This window comes from Orbilia oligospora (genome assembly GCF_000225545.1).
Source record: "Orbilia oligospora ATCC 24927 unplaced genomic scaffold scaffold00097, whole genome shotgun sequence".
Classification (NCBI taxonomy): domain Eukaryota; kingdom Fungi; phylum Ascomycota; class Orbiliomycetes; order Orbiliales; family Orbiliaceae; genus Orbilia; species Orbilia oligospora.
In genome coordinates, this window is record NW_011645654.1 from 667,936 (window position 1) to 685,797 (window position 17,862).

Genomic DNA, 17,862 nt, shown 5'->3' on the forward strand with positions numbered 1-17,862 from the left:
TACCTATATCTTCAGTGTGACAGCTCATCCTCAGACGGGTTATTATCTTCGCTATCCCTATATAGAGAATCCTTCCTTCTTGACCGGCCAGATTCCCTTGTGTCGCTGGGTTTTCGTCTCACATTGTTACTGCCTCTCCGGTCCCCTTGTTTTCTTGGCGGGGGGGATGCCGAAGCTTGTGAGTAATCATCGTCGAGTTGAGCACCGTCTCTCCTTCTTCTTCTGTCATCATATGGTCCTTCAATATATGTATTTCTCGAGGGAGGAGCCGCATCTTCATATGAGATACCCCAGTCATAACCGTCGGCCTCTCTACTATAACCCCGTGGAGGAGGTGGCGGGCGTGAGCCGTACCTACCTCCTCCTCCTCCTCCACTTCCTCGCGGAAGTGGTGGTGGTGGAGGGGCCCCATATTGGGAGATCCTTGGGCCCGGATATACTGGCTGGCGTGCCCACGGAGACTGGCGGTCATCATAGTGCCAATCATCTGCGCGGTAACCACCACTTTGGGCAAAATCTCTATCAGTGCTGTTAGTTGCTGCCTGCATATATTGGCTAAACTTCCTAGTTGCTTCTGCGACTTGTTTAAAGTGGATATCGTCGAGAACCGGGAAATCATGATACCGTGCTCTAGATGATGAGCGTTTTGTAACCGATCCACGAACTTTGAGGGTAGTGGTATCAGCGGTTTCTAATACTCGTTGTTTATTGACATCGGCGGCTTGACTTTTCTGGAACTCATAATTGGCGAGTGAGAATGCAATTTGGAAAGCATTGCGTATCTGACGTCCGTTCCACCTTTCGAACTCGTCGGAGTCATCGAAATGGCGATCTGCAAAGTCGAGGATGCGTTTCTCCTCTATGCATACTTCCGGAAGCTTCTCGTCGGAAGTTTCTTGGAATTGGACACGTTCCTTTTCCATCTTTTCGAGCCTTGCCATGTTCATTTTGAAGATTTCGATTGTTTGGTCTTTGTCGAGAGGTTCGTAGTAAAGACTGATGTGAATACGGGATTTGAATGCTTCATCGAGATGGCCGACTCTGTTAGTAGTAAGGAATAGTATTCCACTATAATACTCTAGAACTCTGAGGAAAACTGTACGTTAAATGTATTAGCTATAGCTCTCGAAGATCCTATGGGTTTCTCATATAAAATGAGGGTATCCATACCTGAGACGAGTGCATTTCGTTTGAGGTCAGATTTTTCCCTTCTTGAAAGGAAGATATCCGCTTCGTCCAGCAGTAGAACACAGTCCCAAAGGCCGGCAAGCCGAAATATTTCGGTTAATGAATTCTCAACCTCTTTAGGCGTGAATCCAAGGTCTCCGCACGTTATCACAAAGAGTGGTTTCCGATTAGATTGTGCTACTGCCTCAGCAGTTGCCGTCTTCCCGACGCCAGGAACGCCATGAAGTAAGATAATCAACCCTGCACCCTTTCCGAGTATTAGGTCCTGATTCGTTCGTAGTTTCTGGCTCTCCTTCTGGATTTTGTTCTTCTTAAAGTGAGAGTCGACTAAGCTTTGCACCAGCTCCTTGTATCCAGATTTAAGCTTCAAGTCGTCGAAGGGATTAGAGTCTACTGATATATCCTTCACGTATGTAACATCGATTTTGGCAAACTTGCGCTCGCGTAAAATGTAGACGAATAAACGCCGTGGTAAAAGAATGTACTCGTTCTCCGTTATTTCCGGGTCGAGGCCGTTGAGGACGGTAAGAAGGAAAGGGTTTGATTTTATATATTCCTCTTGTTGGCGGTCAACCACGCTGTCGTTGCGGAGGGTGCGCTCTTGTATCTCTTGTCTACCACCTTTAGCATCAAGCCATTCGAATATTACCATGCTGTCCTCTCCGATGGGATAGTCATCTGGGTGTAGTTTCAAATTGGCATGCTCAGGTTTCCAGGAGGGGTTAGACTGCAGAGTCTCCAAAAAATCGACGATGACATCGCTCTCCACATGTTGGGGCAGGCTATCGATATGGTTCTCTTTTAGTCCGTTCGAATCGTCGGCCATTGTCCATCCTTCATAGTAGAGATGTCGTCTTTCGACGCAAGCTTGAAATCTTCTCCCTCGGTCCTTAAGATCCGCAAGAATAACATCTGGCTGTTTGCAGTATCGAATAGGGTACACATCGAGAGATGTTATTTCCTTCTCTCCAGCCCACTGGCCCATATCGAAACGCTTGGTGATCATCCCGTACCTCTGTCCATCATAGTCAATACTATATGCCCAAACCGTAAAAGAATTGTTTTTCCCTTCTATGTCGTCCGGGTCGTCATCATCTATATTTGAACACGAAACACCATATACCATCCATATTGACTGGTAAGCAGATGTACTGGGAGGTCGTCTCGTAGCATCGAACTTATCGGATTTTTTCGATGCGGTTGAATCCCCAGCGGGACGCCAGTAGACATAGTCTCCGAGTTTGAAAAGGTACCATAAGTCGCTAAAACGGATTCTACGACGAGTAGTCCCGCTGAATGATTCCGGCAAGTGCATAAGTTCTTTGTCAACGAATTCGACATAGCATCTTAAATGTTCTAAGGCTTCAATGGTATCGATATCCGAGCCTTCGATCCCAAGTGTTGAACCGCCACCGTCGACCGATTCTTCGTCGGATTCTTCGCCGGGGTCTATATCATCGGTATCGGCATCTTTCGTGTTTCCCTGTGCTGTACTTTCTGGGTTCGCTTCGCTAGTACCCGGTTTTTCCGCTTTACTCGCCCATCGTTCCTCTAATATACTGAGAACCTTCTTAACTTCAGGCTGGTAATGGATAAATAATTTGAAAGGTCGGAAAAAGGTCAAAGGGGTTGTCGAACGGCCAAAATCGCCGTTGGCAATCCTCCCGAGGATTTTAAGAACTGGAGGGGATTGTATCCTAATCCTGTGAATCCAACCATTCGAGTTCACATCATCGCTTAGTGGCTTGATATTTCTTCTTGCAAATGAATCTTTCTTGCGGCCTTTTCTTCTCTTTTCCTCTCGGTATACTTCTTTGATAAGATCATTGCCACCTCTAAGAACTTCGATGATATTATGTCCATCTTCAGATGTGTATCGGTTCTTGAACCTTTCGAAGTCCATATACTTGACAGAGGGTATCAAGTTGTTGAGTGTATTTGCATTGCTTTCTCGGCGAAGCGGCCACGGCCATGCTGCATCACCAATAGGACTAGTAGCAGAAAAGAATGGCTCAGGTGGCTGTGGGCTTTGGAAGTTCGTAAATATTCCCAAGCCTGATGGTACTGTATATTCACATCGCCGGTCCAAGTTTTGTAGTCAGTATCATACACTGTATGCATAAGTAAATGCCGACAATATGTGTGAGGCTTCCTTACGTTTTCTTTCGGCTGACGAACTTGGATTCTCATTTGATGGAAGTAGAAAACTACTCGGGCTCATCGGCGGCAGCCCGGAAGCCATTTGGGGCCTCTAGCTCACTAAGCTAAGGAATATCTTTTAAGTTAATAAACGAGAGAAGAGTTTCTAGGCACTTGAATTCGTGTGGATAACCAACCTGTAGAAAGAAAATTAAAGTACTAGTGTCGATTCTTTTGTTTTACTATAGTCCCAGAATGCTTTTGAGCGGCGTGACTAGTTTCGTTTTTTTTAGGTTCCAGACTCTCAATTTTGAACAGAGGCGCTTTGTAATTGAAATCGCTAAACTATTTGCAATGATCTCCTGGTTGGAAGATATTGAGACTCGAAAGTATCCCCACGCCTTTTCTTTTTCTCCAAGCACAACTATTCTGCACATGCACAAGAAAAGAAAATAATAGAAAAAATAGGCGTGACTGAACTCCGATGCATGCACGAGCATTAGGCAATTCCTGTGCTAGCAGAATCCGGATTGGGCTTCGGCCTACGGAATGAATGCCAGGAAAACATAAAATACGAATTGCCTTTCAGCCGTAATTCTTTTTTTTTTTTTTTCAGGGAACTGCCCATACGCGGCTCAACTTTGCGACGCAGGATGCATCATCGGACAACTCGGACCCCGCACCTCGAGCCTCATGACCTTGATATCGATATGAATGCAAATGATCGATTACATTATAATGTTACCGACAGTTGAACCGACGATGCAGTGGGAAATCTCGTGGATACGCCCTTAACCTTTTCCTAATCGATTACTGTGCATGATTCTCGAAACAGACATGCATATATGGGGCGCAAATTTTGAATGTATGAATGAGGCACAGACAGACGATATAATACAATCACGCTGGCCTCTCGTTACGTCTGTTGGAAATTAGGAAAGAGACTAGCTTCGCAGACTAACAATGAGTGGACGGGACGGGACGAAGTGAAGCGTCTAGACTGTTTTAGGATTGTAGACTGCAGGGATGTGTGCATAACATTAATCTGCACCATTAATGTGAGGAAGACGAGCCGATGAAAAAGGTACATTTGTATACAAGTTCCGGCCCATTCTTTGCAAGAAGTATTTGGTCATCAAGATGCGGTGAAAATGGCTCATTAGGCGTAGCATATAGCATGGTTATTAATACAACAGTGACTGAGTGGGATGGTAATTGGTGCTAGTACATGCTGTGCCACATGCGCCGGCGCTTCTGAGCTGAGAACTTGCTTTGCAGGTCAAATATAGCAGCATTCTATGCTGGTGTATGGAACGGAAACCAAGTGTACACTGTCCACCATGGGCCGGCTAGCTTTAAAGTTGGAAATCCTACAATATGGGTTAGAGCCTTTAACTATCGATATCATTAATTTCGTATCGACCTGCTAGCTCAAGCATACATCCGCACGAACCCGACCAGGCCGAAACCACTGTACAGGACGGAAGATATTCCAACATGAACAACACAGAAACTCGACAATATGTTGACATCACAGCGTCGTTTATCGACAATGAGATGCCAAAAGTACACCCTGCTTTTCGGAGTCCACGTTTCGACGAACAAAGAGCCCAATATAAGCCACCACCCGCATTTAAGTATGTATTGGAGTCATTAGTCTCGTCTCTATTGCACATGTAGTGGGTATTTTTATGGATGATTGTTAAACTTTTAAAATACATATAGGATCCTTGAAGAGATGTTGCGAGAGCATTTCCAATCAAAGTATGGCATAAAAGATCAAGACTACTCCTTGGATGAGGTTCTAGCACGGATAAATACTGCTGGCGAGCATTACACTGGGGGATTGAGTAAAGTCCAGAAGGGATGGCTATTCCTTGGTAACAAAGCAGAGTCACTGAAGGCGTGGCTCGAGTTTCTCCCTGAAGAGTATGGACTTAATATTGTGAAAGCGGGTTTCGGTGTTATACTCGAGGTATGCAAAAATCTTACGACATGCGTATGCATGTGTAAGGATTGTCTTGAAGCGACTGACCCAAGCGCTACCTGCTAACTCGGATGCACCGAATTCAGATGGCACAGGAGTCTGCCAAAAATAGGGACCAGATCATTGAAACTTTTCGAAGAGTCAATGACATGGTCTCTGAGATCGAGATAAATACAACCAGTCTGAACTGGGACAAGCTTGTGAGAGAAAGTGCACTAGATTTGTTTGGCGCTATAGCGGATATAATCATAGAGCTTCTCAAACTCGGACCTAAAATAGTTCAACAAGACTCCGACGGAAGTTCTTCTCCTAAATCCAGGAGCTCCATGTTTTCCTCTAAATCCTTGAAGATGACGAAGTCTAGCAGGCGCGAGAAGCCTTCGGGTAATTTGGACGAGTTACTGGCTACAACAGAAGGGAAAGCGGCTCGCTTGCAGTCTTTTGTTGGTAGCCGGCGCGATAAAACGATCATGGATACGCATAAGCTCACTTTGGAAGGAAACCGTCAAGTCTCAGAAATACGGTATAATACGAAGAACATCGAAATCCATGCGCGAACAATTGGTCAAGATGTGAAAGAGACAGGGTCAAAGGTTGAACGAATTAGCGAAACACTCTACCAGACTGAAGCTGATGTAAAACACATCAGTGAAGCCGTAGACCAACAAGGGACCGAATTGAAGCAGATAAAAGGTTATCTAGAAAGATACGAAGATATGTTTCGGACAAAAACGGCTAGTCTCCCACCAGAGGAACTAAAATTCCTCATGGATGAAAAGCAGCAATATCAGGATTTAAAATCTTTTGCTGAGTTCTTCACCAAACAAGCGAGAGGTAGCATGTATACACTACTTGTCGACCAAATTAAGAAAGGTTAGTGGGGAATCCAAAAAAAAAATTTCTCCGATGTAAGTTCTATAGATCTAACAGACTGAGCTTTTAGAAATAGCGTCTAATATTCGAAGACCAAGTTCATCTGCTTTACGGAAAAACAGAAACACGGAATCAACCCTCCCTCTAGAAGGTTTCATTATGCTGTTAGCATCGAGAGAAGATCCGGAGACTAGAGAAACCATAAGCTATGACATAAAAAGTGTTTTAGCCCAACCGCACAGGGACATCAAAAGTATTCTAAGTAGAGTAGAAGACTTCGATGCGAGATCTCAAAGTCAAGCCCAGTCGATAGTACAAAAGGAAAGATTCCTTATGTGGATGTCAAATGATGAATCCGATATCCTGTTGGTAGATGGAAACCTCCATTCGTCGGCTTCGGATAACCTCTCAGCAATGTCACTATTCAACGCAACATTCGCCATCAGCATGGCATCTATTCGCACGGAGGACGTATTTGTACATTTCTTCTGCGGCCTACATACTTCCGCAAGAGATTGGTTTTACGGCCCCAGCGGTCTAGTACGCTCTTTGATCATCCAACTTTTAAGAGCTCTGGATCAGAGGGGTGATCCGAACCTCAACTTTATCCATTCAAAAAGATACGTTAGGCGCCTGAAAATGCACGACCTGGATACCCTCTGTATTGCAGTTGAGGAATTGATAAACCAATTTCCCGTAGGGACCAGCATATATTGCATTATCGATGGAATCTCAGTCTACGATAAAGATTACCAAGGTTTATTCGAAGGTATGAAAATAGTACTTGGAAGGCTTCAGGATATCATCCAAAATGATAATCTTGAGTTAAATTTCAAGGTACTATGCACAACGCCTGGGAGAAGCACTAAGAGGGTAAAGCAACTCGTGCATAGTGAGTGTCGTCTCGATTTGACCTCGAACAACTTGAACATAGGGCAGATTAGTGAATATTCACTGAGAGTAAACCTGCCCCCGCCTTCGCCAATGTCGAGGCCACGGACACCAAATAGTATTTGGGAGCAGGAAGATTACTCCGAGCGTCGAGGATCGAGATGGGACTAGTTGACCTAAATTTGCGCCGCTTGTATGGGCCACACTCCTAACTCAGGACATTAACTATATATATTTTTAGTGTCTTAGTTGTATAGCCGGATTCATGGATAAATGTATGTAATTGTGTACTTCGAGAGCGTATTTGATTATCATCATGTAGTAATTTAAACCGTTGAGACAGTAGCTAATACCTTCACGAATATGGGCACGGCATTGCAAGAGATCATTTTGCAAAATATCCATTTGTATTGGTTCATACCATCATATATTACGGACAGGCGTTACCTTCGAGTACCCGCCGCTCTATGTCCATAGCCAGCTGAAAGATGTCCGAATTTGCTATATATAATCGTTGTGCCATCCAACTGCGTTTCGAAAGCAGTAATTTTTCGTCAGCATGTCGACCCTTGAGCGCCAGTCTCGCCAGTAGGTCGGGCAGGCCGCGCTGCAGCTAGATGGGAAGGTGCATATATAAACGGCAATTCCTTTCTACTATTGTATTCCTGAACTTGCTCAAGATCAAGCTCATACTCAGCGCAGCCGTTCTCATACTCCCCGTTCTCGAATATATTTTTTCTTTGGAATCACCCTATTTTACGCAAAAATATTATATTATACACATATTTCTCGAAACCTTCATAGCCTTAAAAGTTAAAATTCAGCAATATGACTTCCCATTCGATTGCCATAATCGGCGGGCTTAACATGGACATGATATACTCTGTCGACCGCATTCCAGATGTGGGTGAATCAAAAGATGCAATTTCACTTGTTCAATGCCCTGGCGGCAAAGGCGCGAACACAGCCGTGGCTGCCTACAGAGCAAGTCATACCAACCCATCTCAGAAGGGAAGAGCTGGCCGACAGGGCGGCAGCAGCACTAGTACTAGCGATAACATCCGAGTGTTCATGAACGGCGCAGTTGGGCGTGATGCATTTGGAGCACAGCTTAAGCAGCAACTAGAAAACAACGGCGTCAGCACGGCCGCCGTGCGAGTTCTAGACGGCCAAGTCAGTGGAACATGCTGCGTTTTCGTTGAGAAGAGAACTGGTGAAAGCAGGAATATAGCATATCAGGGGGCAAATCTCCAATGGACACCACTTGAAGCAAGTTCGGTATCCTGCTTTGTAGGGGGTGGAAGCGGGGTACCAGATCTCATTGTTCTCCATCTTGGAATTCCGGCAGACGTTGTGCAAGGTGTGCTGAACACGGCCGCAAAGACAGGAGTGGACACCCTCCTCAACCCCTCTCCCGCTGTTCCTCTGAATAGCAGTACCTATAAACACCTCACACATTTGGTACTCAATGAGTCAGAGGCAGCCATGTTATCTGGAGAAAGTCTTGAGAAATTTCAAGGCCCCACTGCATGGCAGAAAGCGGGATTGTATTTCATACGACTTGGTGTCAAGAATGTGGTTATCACACTCGGCGCAAAAGGAGCTTTCTATGCGACACACGAAGGTGAGATTGGATACGTGGAGGCAGAGAAAAACATTACGGTTGTCGATGCGACAGGAGCAGGGTACGTAATCCCCAGTGAATTTAAAGGATCCAGAACCCTTTGACTAATGAGCAACCTTGCACCAATATAGCGATACTTTCGTGGGAGCGTATGCGGTAGGGTATGTAACGAGCAAGGTTAAGGGCCAAGGAAAGTGGAACATCGCGAAAGCAGTCAAACGAGCATGTAAAGCATCTGCCATGACCATCCAACACTTCGGAGCTCAGGAATCGATTCCTTGGTCAGACGAGATTGACAAATGAGATACCTCCATGTACAAGCGCTCTCATCTGTATCTAAATGCGTAAGTCGTTGCACGAAGAGCCGAAGGAAAGCGACCTAGATAATCGAGCTATTTTCCTTAACCATTGGGAAAGAACATTTTACCTATTTTTCGGTGCCCCCCGCTCCTGACGGGACCATCCGGAACCAATTGCGGCGCAGAATCTGGCCAAACACAATTATTTTGTAGCCGCCCATAAATCGCAAACGAAGTCTCGGCTACTTTGCTTTTCTCTGAGGGTGAAGAACGCGAGACCTTATCACATTGTGTCCAAGAACAAGGTCTCTGCATGCGCGGGGTACTGCCGACGTGAGAAACCTACAGTGTGAGCCGCAGGTCTTTATATTCTGGCTAGGCCACTCTGTGAATGAAGCTCAATATCCATCCGAAGACACCAAAAAAAACACTGACATATTAAATTAAATTTGAACTCACCAATTTTGCAACTTTGAAATTTTCCATTAATATTTGAAGATGGATTCCGAGACTAAGCACCTCCTATCTTTGCGGGCAATTCGTGAGAGGGCCAAGATTGTTTGGGCGGCAGCACAAGCTGGAGACCTCAGTCATTTTGACCTTCACGAGGACCGCCTTGAAGATGTCGCAAAATTTGTGCTGTCAGTAATTGAGGTTAGTAGATATTCAAAATATGCCTTCCTAAAAAGTTGCCTATATTTTTCAGTGAAGTCCTTTTCGTTTTGCAATTAGCCTGACGTAGGATATATATTGACATACTGAATCAAACTCACAGCGTGATTTTGGCCCTGATAAATTCGATACTATCCCACCTCACGGCCGCTGGCAACACTTCGAAGTTGGAGGAGTTCCTCGAGTCGCTAACTTGATCGAAAGCTGGAAAAGTCAGGGTGTAAGCGATGAGGTTGAGGTTACTCGTCGGTTGATCGATCTCTTTTTCGTTTCTGTGCTTTTAGACGCAGGTGCAGGCGATGTTTGGCGCTATGTTGAACCAGGCACCGAGAACAAATATGAGCGTAGCGAAGGCATTGCTGTAGCCAGTTTATATATGTTCAATGAATTTGCCTTTACCACAGGGAAAATTCCAGCAGTAAATGGTAAGCGTATAGCTGTTCCGTATCTGCTTCGTTGACGGAGTAAAATCCAACAGTTCTAACCCTGTTTGGGGAATACTAGGCCAAGGTCTCGTCAACCTTAGTGCGGACGCACTAGCCGCAGGGTTCCAATCATCGGGGAGCAACGAGATGCTCGGGGTAGAGTCTCGCGCCGCTCTTTTACAGAGTCTTGGAACGTCTTTACTCGACCATCCCAAGGTGTTTGGAGAAGAAGGTAGACCAGGAAATGTCGTTGGTAAGAAACATTCAATATTTCTATTTCAAACCCGACAGACGGTTTAGAGCTTTGCTAATGTTCTCCTAGATTATATGTTGAAACATGCTGGGGCATCGGACGACCTCGATGTTCTCGTCCTATGGGACGCACTTCAAGATGTCTTAATTCCTAGCTGGCCTAAGGATAGAACAACAGTTAATGGAGTGCCCGTCGGAGATGCATGGCCATTGAGCACATTGCAAAAAAAGGCAACGACGACAACGGCCGGAATCCAGCCCTTCCACAAATTGACTCAATGGCTCACCTATTCATTGATGGTTCCGTTCCAAAGGCTGTTAAAAAAGCGGTGGGCGAATTCAGATGCATTGACCGCACTTGCTGAATATCGAAATGGTGGTTTATTTGTCGACCTTGGAGCTATAACATTGAAACCGGAGGCTTTGGAAAAAGGGCTCAAGGCATCTGGTCAGGAGTTGCCTCTGTTCGACGCTAGTGACGATGTTATTGTGGAATGGCGCGCGCTGACGCTTGGACTCCTCGATGCTGTTTATGAGAAGATTGTGGCAAGTATTGAGGAAAGGTACAAGGTGCACTTGAGTATGGCCCAAGTCCTCGAGGCGGGGACTTGGAAGTCTGGCAGAGAAATAGCTGCACAAAAGAGACCTACTACGAAGTCCAGCCCGATCCTCATGCGAAGCGACGGGACTTTGTTCTGATGGAAGTCCAGCCTGGCATTGTATCATAAATATAAAATGTTGGAATTCTCAGTTAAGTACCTAGTTTGCTGCCAACAGGAACTAGCTTGACCACTGAAACAGACTAAACTTTGGCAGCATAATTTGAATGAATGAGAAGAAGCTACCAGAAGCCTCTCAACGGAAGTCAAATTTCATAGATACGAGAACATAGATATATATTGTGATCTAAATTCATATCCGAGTCGACAGTAGATTCAGTGTCGAGACACAAGACAATGAATGAACCGAGCTACCTAAGTACTTGTACATACTTCCAATTGTGTTGAGGTGAGCGAAATGGCTTCCTTTTTGGGCTCTATCAAGTCACGTGATATTTGGGTGACTAAGCGGCATCAACAGGCTTGGCGCTGTAGCAGCCCAACACGCGTCATGTGCTCTAGGCTTCGTGATGGATAGCTCCAGGCCATCACAAAATCTCTCTACTCCCTTACTTGATGATACGAATTGTTCAAACTTCTGATACTTCTACGACATGCTTTTGCTATAATGAGAAACGGCCTCGTATCGAATGTTAATTTCCCTTTGGACGTCCACTAGGTTCGCTTTATTAACCTTGCATTTACACAATACACTACATCAACGGAGCTTCCCAAGCTCTCCCAGTTATTATCCCCACATATCGAAGGCTCCCGATATCTCATATAGAATATACCCGACGCTTTATATTCTTAATATTTAAAATCCGGATATCATAAAATATGGGTCAAGGCTATTCTACATCTGCGCCTTCGGCCGGCGCATTCAGCGTCGATACCAGCGAGCTCCACGATGTCACCTACGAAAGGTCTATGGGCACATCACGATTCATGAAATCGATACGAGTACGGCATAAAGAAGGCCAACTGGTTGTTAAAATTTTCGCAAAGCCCCTAGAACCTTTACCGCTCGATGATTACCGGCGAGAGATCCAAAGTACACATGCCCCGCACCACCCCGCTATCTAGTTCCTTCTGCTCTAACATACTGTTTTTAGTGGAACGAGACATCGTCGCCGATATTCCAAACGCTTTGACATACTCCCGAGTCTATGAAACCGATCGTGCAGCATACCTTATCCGTCAGCATCTTTATAGCAGTCTCTACGATCGTATAAGCACCCGTCCGTTTCTCGAGGACATCGAAAAGCGATGGATAACTTACCAACTTCTTTGCGGCCTACGAGATTGTCATGCAAAGGGCCTTCATCATGGCGATATTAAAGCCGAAAATATCCTAGTTACAACTTCGAACTGGGCCTACCTCTCTGACTTTGCGCATTTCAAGCCAACCTATGTACCAGAAGATAATCCAGCGGACTTTTCTTACTTCTTCGATTCTTCGGGGAGGAGAACTTGTTACGTTGCACCGGAGAGGTTTTATAGTCCTTCAAAAATCGTACAAGATAAGATCACAGATGCGATGGATATCTTTAGCTTGGGTTGTGTTATTGCAGAGTTATTTTTAGAAGGGACTACGTTGTTCAACCTGTCGACACTTTTTAAATATAAGAGGGGGCAGTATGACCCGGCACTTACGCATCTGATCAAGATCGAGGACCCGGAGATACGTTCACTGGTTACACATATGATCAATGTCAATCCGGCACAACGGTTGGGCGCTGATGGGTATCTGAGGCAATGGCGACAGAAGGCCTTTCCGGATTATTTCTATAGCTTCTTGCACCAGTATATGAATACTGTTAATGATCCAACGTCCGGAAGGAGCCCGATGTCGTCTGATCACGTCAATCTCGGGGAATGCGATAAGAGAATAGATAGGATATATCAGGATTTCGACAAAATATCCTTCTTTCTAGGTCACATTGCCGAAAACCCAGTACCAAGTTCAGAACTCCATGGAGAGATGTTTCCAGTGACGTTGGATATTCCAAATTATCAAGCTTATGGCCAGAGATCAAATATCGAGTCTGATGATGGAACATTAATGTTCTTGACCCTTATCACTTCTTCCTTGAGGAACGCGGCTAGAGCTAGGGCGAGGTTGAGAGCTTGCGATTTAATACTAGCTTTTGCGGAGAGGGTGACAGACGAATCGAAGGTTGATAGGTGCTTGCCCTACTTGATCAGTTTACTTAAAGACGCAGCAGAGCCAGTACAAGTTGCTGCTGTGAAGGCAATCACACAATTGGTATGTTTAAGAGTTTTTTGTGAATGTTTATAACACTTTTAGTGCTAACTGAGAGCTTCTAGATGGAACAAGTCAAGGTAGTATCGCCAGTGAACGTGTCTGTATTTCCTGACTATATTCTTCCAAATCTCGCTGGAATTACTGGAAATGATTTCATGGGGATTAAACTGCACGGTTCACTTGCGCGGGCTACATTGGGATCATGCATGGCATCGCTTGCGGAATCTGCTTCCCGATTCCTCGATATGGCACAAGCATTACGTGCAGACGGATCTTTGCCTAGCGCTGACCCGCAAGCAGAATTTAGCGTAAAATTAGATGGGATGCACTCCTCGTCATACGATATGTCAAAAAACGACCTAATATCATACTTTGAACAACAAGCGACATTACTCCTTACAGATGGCGACTCCTCTGTCCGAAGAGCGTTTCTACCTTGCGTTTCGCGACTTTGCGTTTTCTTTGGACGAAGTAAAGCGAACGACGTGCTTTTAAGTCATTTGAATACATACCTAAATGACAAGGACTGGCGGTTGAAATGCGCTTTCTTCGAAACCATTGTGGGCATGGCTACATTCGTCGGGTCTGCGAATTTGGAAGAATTCATACTACCACTTATGATGCAAGCTCTCACGGATCCAGAAGAATTTGTAATCGCAAAAGTCATCAAGTCACTTCGGCGTATGGCGAAGCTAGGTTTATTCCAGAAGAACAAGACTTGGGAACTCATGACCACAGTATCAAGGTTTTTGATCCATCCTAACCCATGGATACGCGAAGCTGCTGTGTCGTTTTTGGCAACGAGCTCGAAGTGGCTGACTAGGGCTGAGGTTTTAACGATTGTTGAGCCGATGCTCGTGCCGTTCTTGAGGGGATCTGTTAGCGATGTGTCGGACGTGGCGCTAGTGAATAGCCTCAAACGGCCAATTCAGCGGGCGGTCTACGACACAGCTGTGAATTGGGCCGGTGGGACGAATAAAACCGGCTTTTGGGCGAAGAACGCCAACTCAAGAGCCGGTGCGTTCAGGGATTCTGCACTTCTGTCTAACCCTCAGGAGTGGCAGATGGTGTTGGCGGAGGTACAATCCGGAGCCAGAAGTGAGGAAGACAAGGGATGGCTGCAGAAGCTACGCAACTTTGGGATGGTGGAGGAGGAGGAGAAACTATTGCTCTTGTTGCGGGATTACGTTTATCGGACAGCACAGAGAAGAGCGAAGCCTGGCACGGAGATTACGACATCAATGCTGAATAATGTGGTGCCATTGTCGTCGTTGAATATTACACCTCAGACGATCTTCTTTGAGGAGCTGAATGATGATAGGCATGGGTTGAGGCAGCAGCTTGTTGGGGATGTAAGGAGGAATGGGATTTTGTCACAAATGTCGTCCGGAGCTGTTACACCGAGGACGCCGCAGATCGATAGGCATCCTGCCAGGCTAGGGGTTGATAATGCACTTGAGAGAGTACCGACTTCTAGAAGTTTACAAAAAGCCCCATCGAGTCTCGACGAGCGGCTATCGATCCAATCTGCAGGCTCATCGCACCGTGCGGTTTCTAAGGACGGGATTTTACCACCGTTCAAAACGGCAAAGGCGGCTGCATCGATTGGAGTTGAAGCCCAGAACGCAGTTGGAAGTTTTCAACCTATTCATTCACCGTACAGTGAGCGACAACTACAATTCCCGGCACCTCTTGGTCTCGATACTTCCGGACCGACACATTCTTACTCTGGCGGTGATCCGGATGTTCTTGGGCTGCTAGACAATATGTTCCAGGATAATTATCCTTCGGACATTGCAGAGTTTGGGCCCATGATTGTGCCGGCGACCAGAAGACAACCGATTAAACGGAATACTGGGAGATCTACGGCGGGAATATGGAAACCGGATGGTGGTTTGGTCGCTCAATTAAACGAGCATACTGGAGCCGTAAACCGGATTGTGGTCGCGCCGGATCATACCTTCTTCCTGACCGCTTCCGATGACGGGACGGTTAAAGTATGGGATGCGAAACGGTTGGAGAAGAATGTAGCAACAAAGGCTCGAGGCACGTATACGCATAGCAATGGGGCGAAGGTTCAATGCCTTTGCTTTGTGGAGAATACGTATACTTTCATTAGTGCGGCGTCGAATGGTAGTTTGAATATCGTTAGGATTGAATACGGTGGAAGCAGGAAGGCGCCGAAGTTTACGTTATTGAGGGAGTATATTTTTGAAAGCGGGGAGGTTGCAACTTGGATTGAGCATTTCAGGGCTGGTGAGTAGTTGGTTCCAAGTTCACTTTAGTGGCGCCTTTTACTAATTTTATTATAGATACGACTTCCATTTTAATGATTGCGACGAATAAGGCCCGGGTCGTGGCGCTGAATCTTCGTACGATGAGCGAGGAATATAGTCTGCCTAATCCAGTACACCACGGTACTCCAACTTGCTTCCATATTGATCGCAAGCACACATGGATGCTAGTGGGTACCTCACATGGTATCCTCGATCTCTACGATCTTAGATTCCGATTGAGACTACGTTCATGGGGTCTTCCTGGTGCCACACCGATCCACAGATTGCTAGTTCATCCCTCAAAGGGGCGAGGCAAATGGATATGCGTAGCAGGTGGCAGCGGACAAGGTGAGATTACAGTGTGGGATGTGGATAAGTGTCAATGTCGGGAAGTCTATCGTGCCAATGGCGAGCTTGAATCCGAAAAGACTTATGAGCCCTGGAGAGTGGATGAGGAGACACCTGAGGCTGTACTATCGCGATTTGCGAGTCAGATATTGGAACCTAGCGGGGTTATTAGTGTTGACCGTGGGGTTAGAGGTATTGCGGTGGGACTTGATGCACATCACGACGAGACTAAGAGTGGTGCAGGGTTCTTGGTCACTTCTGGTGCGGATAGGAAGTTAAGGTTTTGGGACTTGGGCAAGGTTGAGGCTTCTGCGGTCTTTAGTGGGTTGGATGCTGAGGAAGGAAAGCCGAGTTACGTGTTTACACAACCGGTGCCGAATTTGGCCATTACAACGGAGAAGCCGCCGGTTGTAAAAGATCCGAAGGACATGAAGAAGCATAAAGGGCCAAGTCGGCCATCTAGATCGACGGTTATTTCTTTGCAGCAGCAGTTAATGTTGAGGTCGCATTTGGATTCGATTTTGGATGTGAGTTTTTTTCCCACTTCAAATCTTCATGGTTTTACTGATTTCTAACCTGTGGTTTCTCATTCTAGGTTGCAATTTTGGAGTTACCATACGGAATGGTCATTTCTACTGACCGATCTGGAGTTGTGCTTGTTCACCAGTAGCTTTTGAAGATATATGATGCTCATGCATATTGTACATATGATACCCGCTGGCGTTTAAGGAAGTGCCCTCCACTAGGAATAAAATATGGGAAGCATAGATAAATAGTAGGAATCGTATAAGATTATAATATGTAACCGTTCCACGGGTGAATAATCCTTTCGAATCAACCTTTCATTTCTACATCATCAGCAGATGCCAAGACGAGAGTTCCGTCGCGTAACTGCTTCTCTAATCGCGCAACTTCTTCGAGTGATTTCGCGTTCCTGATCATATCTTGTATGTGAAGCTTTTCGCTTTGTGTGTATGTTGTTTTGAAGTTCTTTTCACCACGGGAGTCGCCGGATGAGACGTCGAAGTGACGTGATTTTACGCCGAGGATCTGTGATTTTAATTTTGTTAGCTTTCTATAACCTCTCTCTGTCTTTAGTTGGTGCGGGGAGGTGTATATATAGTTTATAATGTACCTTTGCAGCGGTTGGTGATGGTTCTTCCTCTGTTCCGAACAGTTTCTCTGCTTCTTTCCTCTCGGCGTCTTTCACCCTCTCATAATCCAAGTATCTGACGGTGGGACACGTCCACACGACCCAAAGTCTATAGTTATCCTTCCTAACAACAGGATTGTCCAACAAGACCAGATGAACCAACAGTTTCAATTTGCCCAAGGGGACCAAATCGACCAACTCCGAGAGGCTATTATTCTGCAAAGCTATGCAGTAAAGGTTTGGAACGGAAGAAGCGAGGGTGGATTGGATGCTGGAGATACGGTTTCTAGCGAGTAGGAGGGTTTTGAGACGCGGAGAGAGAGGGAAGTTTCCGAGTTGTTGGATGTCATTGTCGGTGAAGTCTATGGCGTCTTGATCCTAGTAAATCAGCGAATTGGAGAAGGGAATTCGTGGTTTTAGCTGGTTGTGAATTTTTATTTTTATTTTTATTTTTATCTTTGAGTTTTTGGTTTTATTTGTTTGGGAGAGATAAGGTATTTGGGGGAATATGGAAGGACGCGGTTCTAGGTGGGTGAGTGGGTGGGACGGATTTGGTGGTACCTTTGCGACACCGAGGTTTTCGATGATGGGGATTTTATGGCCTGAAAGAGGATTTAATGTTAGATATGAAGCTAGAGGGTCTGATAGAAGATGGAGATGGAGATGGGTTACCTCTGAGGTCTAGTTCTCTCTCTTTTAAAGGATTGAGGTACGACGGTGAGTCCGCCAGTAGTTCTGCTGAAAGACGCATTTTGTCGATGTATTTGTATGCGGTGGGTGGTGTGCAGTGGTTGGTATAAACGAGAACCGATAGTCCTCTTTAAAGATATCTAGTAGTTATAACAACAGATATCAATTGATCGTGAT

The 17,862-nt window shown here is 45.5% G+C and overlaps 6 protein-coding genes across 6 annotated transcripts; 4 read left to right on the top strand and 2 right to left on the bottom strand.

The window, feature by feature from the left end:
- Positions 1-11: 11 nt before the first annotated feature.
- Positions 12-3,430, bottom strand: AOL_s00097g193 (uncharacterized protein; the record flags this gene model as incomplete). The annotated part of the gene is made up of 3 exons (XM_011126026.1): positions 12-1,096; positions 1,171-3,252; positions 3,346-3,430. The coding sequence occupies 3 exons, from the start codon at positions 3,428-3,430 to the stop codon at positions 12-14; spliced, it is 3,252 nt and encodes a 1,083-aa protein (XP_011124328.1).
- A 1,394-nt stretch (positions 3,431-4,824) lies between these two features.
- Positions 4,825-7,249, top strand: AOL_s00097g194 (uncharacterized protein; the record flags this gene model as incomplete). Its single annotated transcript, XM_011126027.1, has 4 exons — positions 4,825-4,964; positions 5,053-5,302; positions 5,401-6,187; positions 6,264-7,249. 4 exons carry the CDS (start codon positions 4,825-4,827, stop codon positions 7,247-7,249), a joined length of 2,163 nt encoding a protein of 720 aa, XP_011124329.1.
- A 657-nt stretch (positions 7,250-7,906) lies between these two features.
- AOL_s00097g195 (uncharacterized protein) lies at positions 7,907-9,005 on the top strand (the record flags this gene model as incomplete). Its single annotated transcript, XM_011126028.1, has 2 exons — positions 7,907-8,763; positions 8,834-9,005. The coding sequence occupies 2 exons, from the start codon at positions 7,907-7,909 to the stop codon at positions 9,003-9,005; spliced, it is 1,029 nt and encodes a 342-aa protein (XP_011124330.1).
- Positions 9,006-9,499: 494 nt separating this feature from the next.
- On the top strand, positions 9,500-11,049 carry AOL_s00097g196 (uncharacterized protein; the record flags this gene model as incomplete). Its single annotated transcript, XM_011126029.1, has 4 exons — positions 9,500-9,655; positions 9,777-10,098; positions 10,178-10,351; positions 10,421-11,049. The coding sequence occupies 4 exons, from the start codon at positions 9,500-9,502 to the stop codon at positions 11,047-11,049; spliced, it is 1,281 nt and encodes a 426-aa protein (XP_011124331.1).
- Positions 11,050-11,789: 740 nt separating this feature from the next.
- AOL_s00097g197 (uncharacterized protein) lies at positions 11,790-16,512 on the top strand (the record flags this gene model as incomplete). Its single annotated transcript, XM_011126030.1, has 5 exons — positions 11,790-12,003; positions 12,065-13,218; positions 13,281-15,474; positions 15,531-16,369; positions 16,438-16,512. The coding sequence occupies 5 exons, from the start codon at positions 11,790-11,792 to the stop codon at positions 16,510-16,512; spliced, it is 4,476 nt and encodes a 1,491-aa protein (XP_011124332.1).
- A 164-nt stretch (positions 16,513-16,676) lies between these two features.
- Positions 16,677-17,746, bottom strand: AOL_s00097g198 (uncharacterized protein; the record flags this gene model as incomplete). Its single annotated transcript, XM_011126031.1, has 4 exons — positions 16,677-16,892; positions 16,978-17,373; positions 17,557-17,597; positions 17,668-17,746. The coding sequence occupies 4 exons, from the start codon at positions 17,744-17,746 to the stop codon at positions 16,677-16,679; spliced, it is 732 nt and encodes a 243-aa protein (XP_011124333.1).
- Between the last annotated feature and the right edge of the window lie 116 nt (positions 17,747-17,862).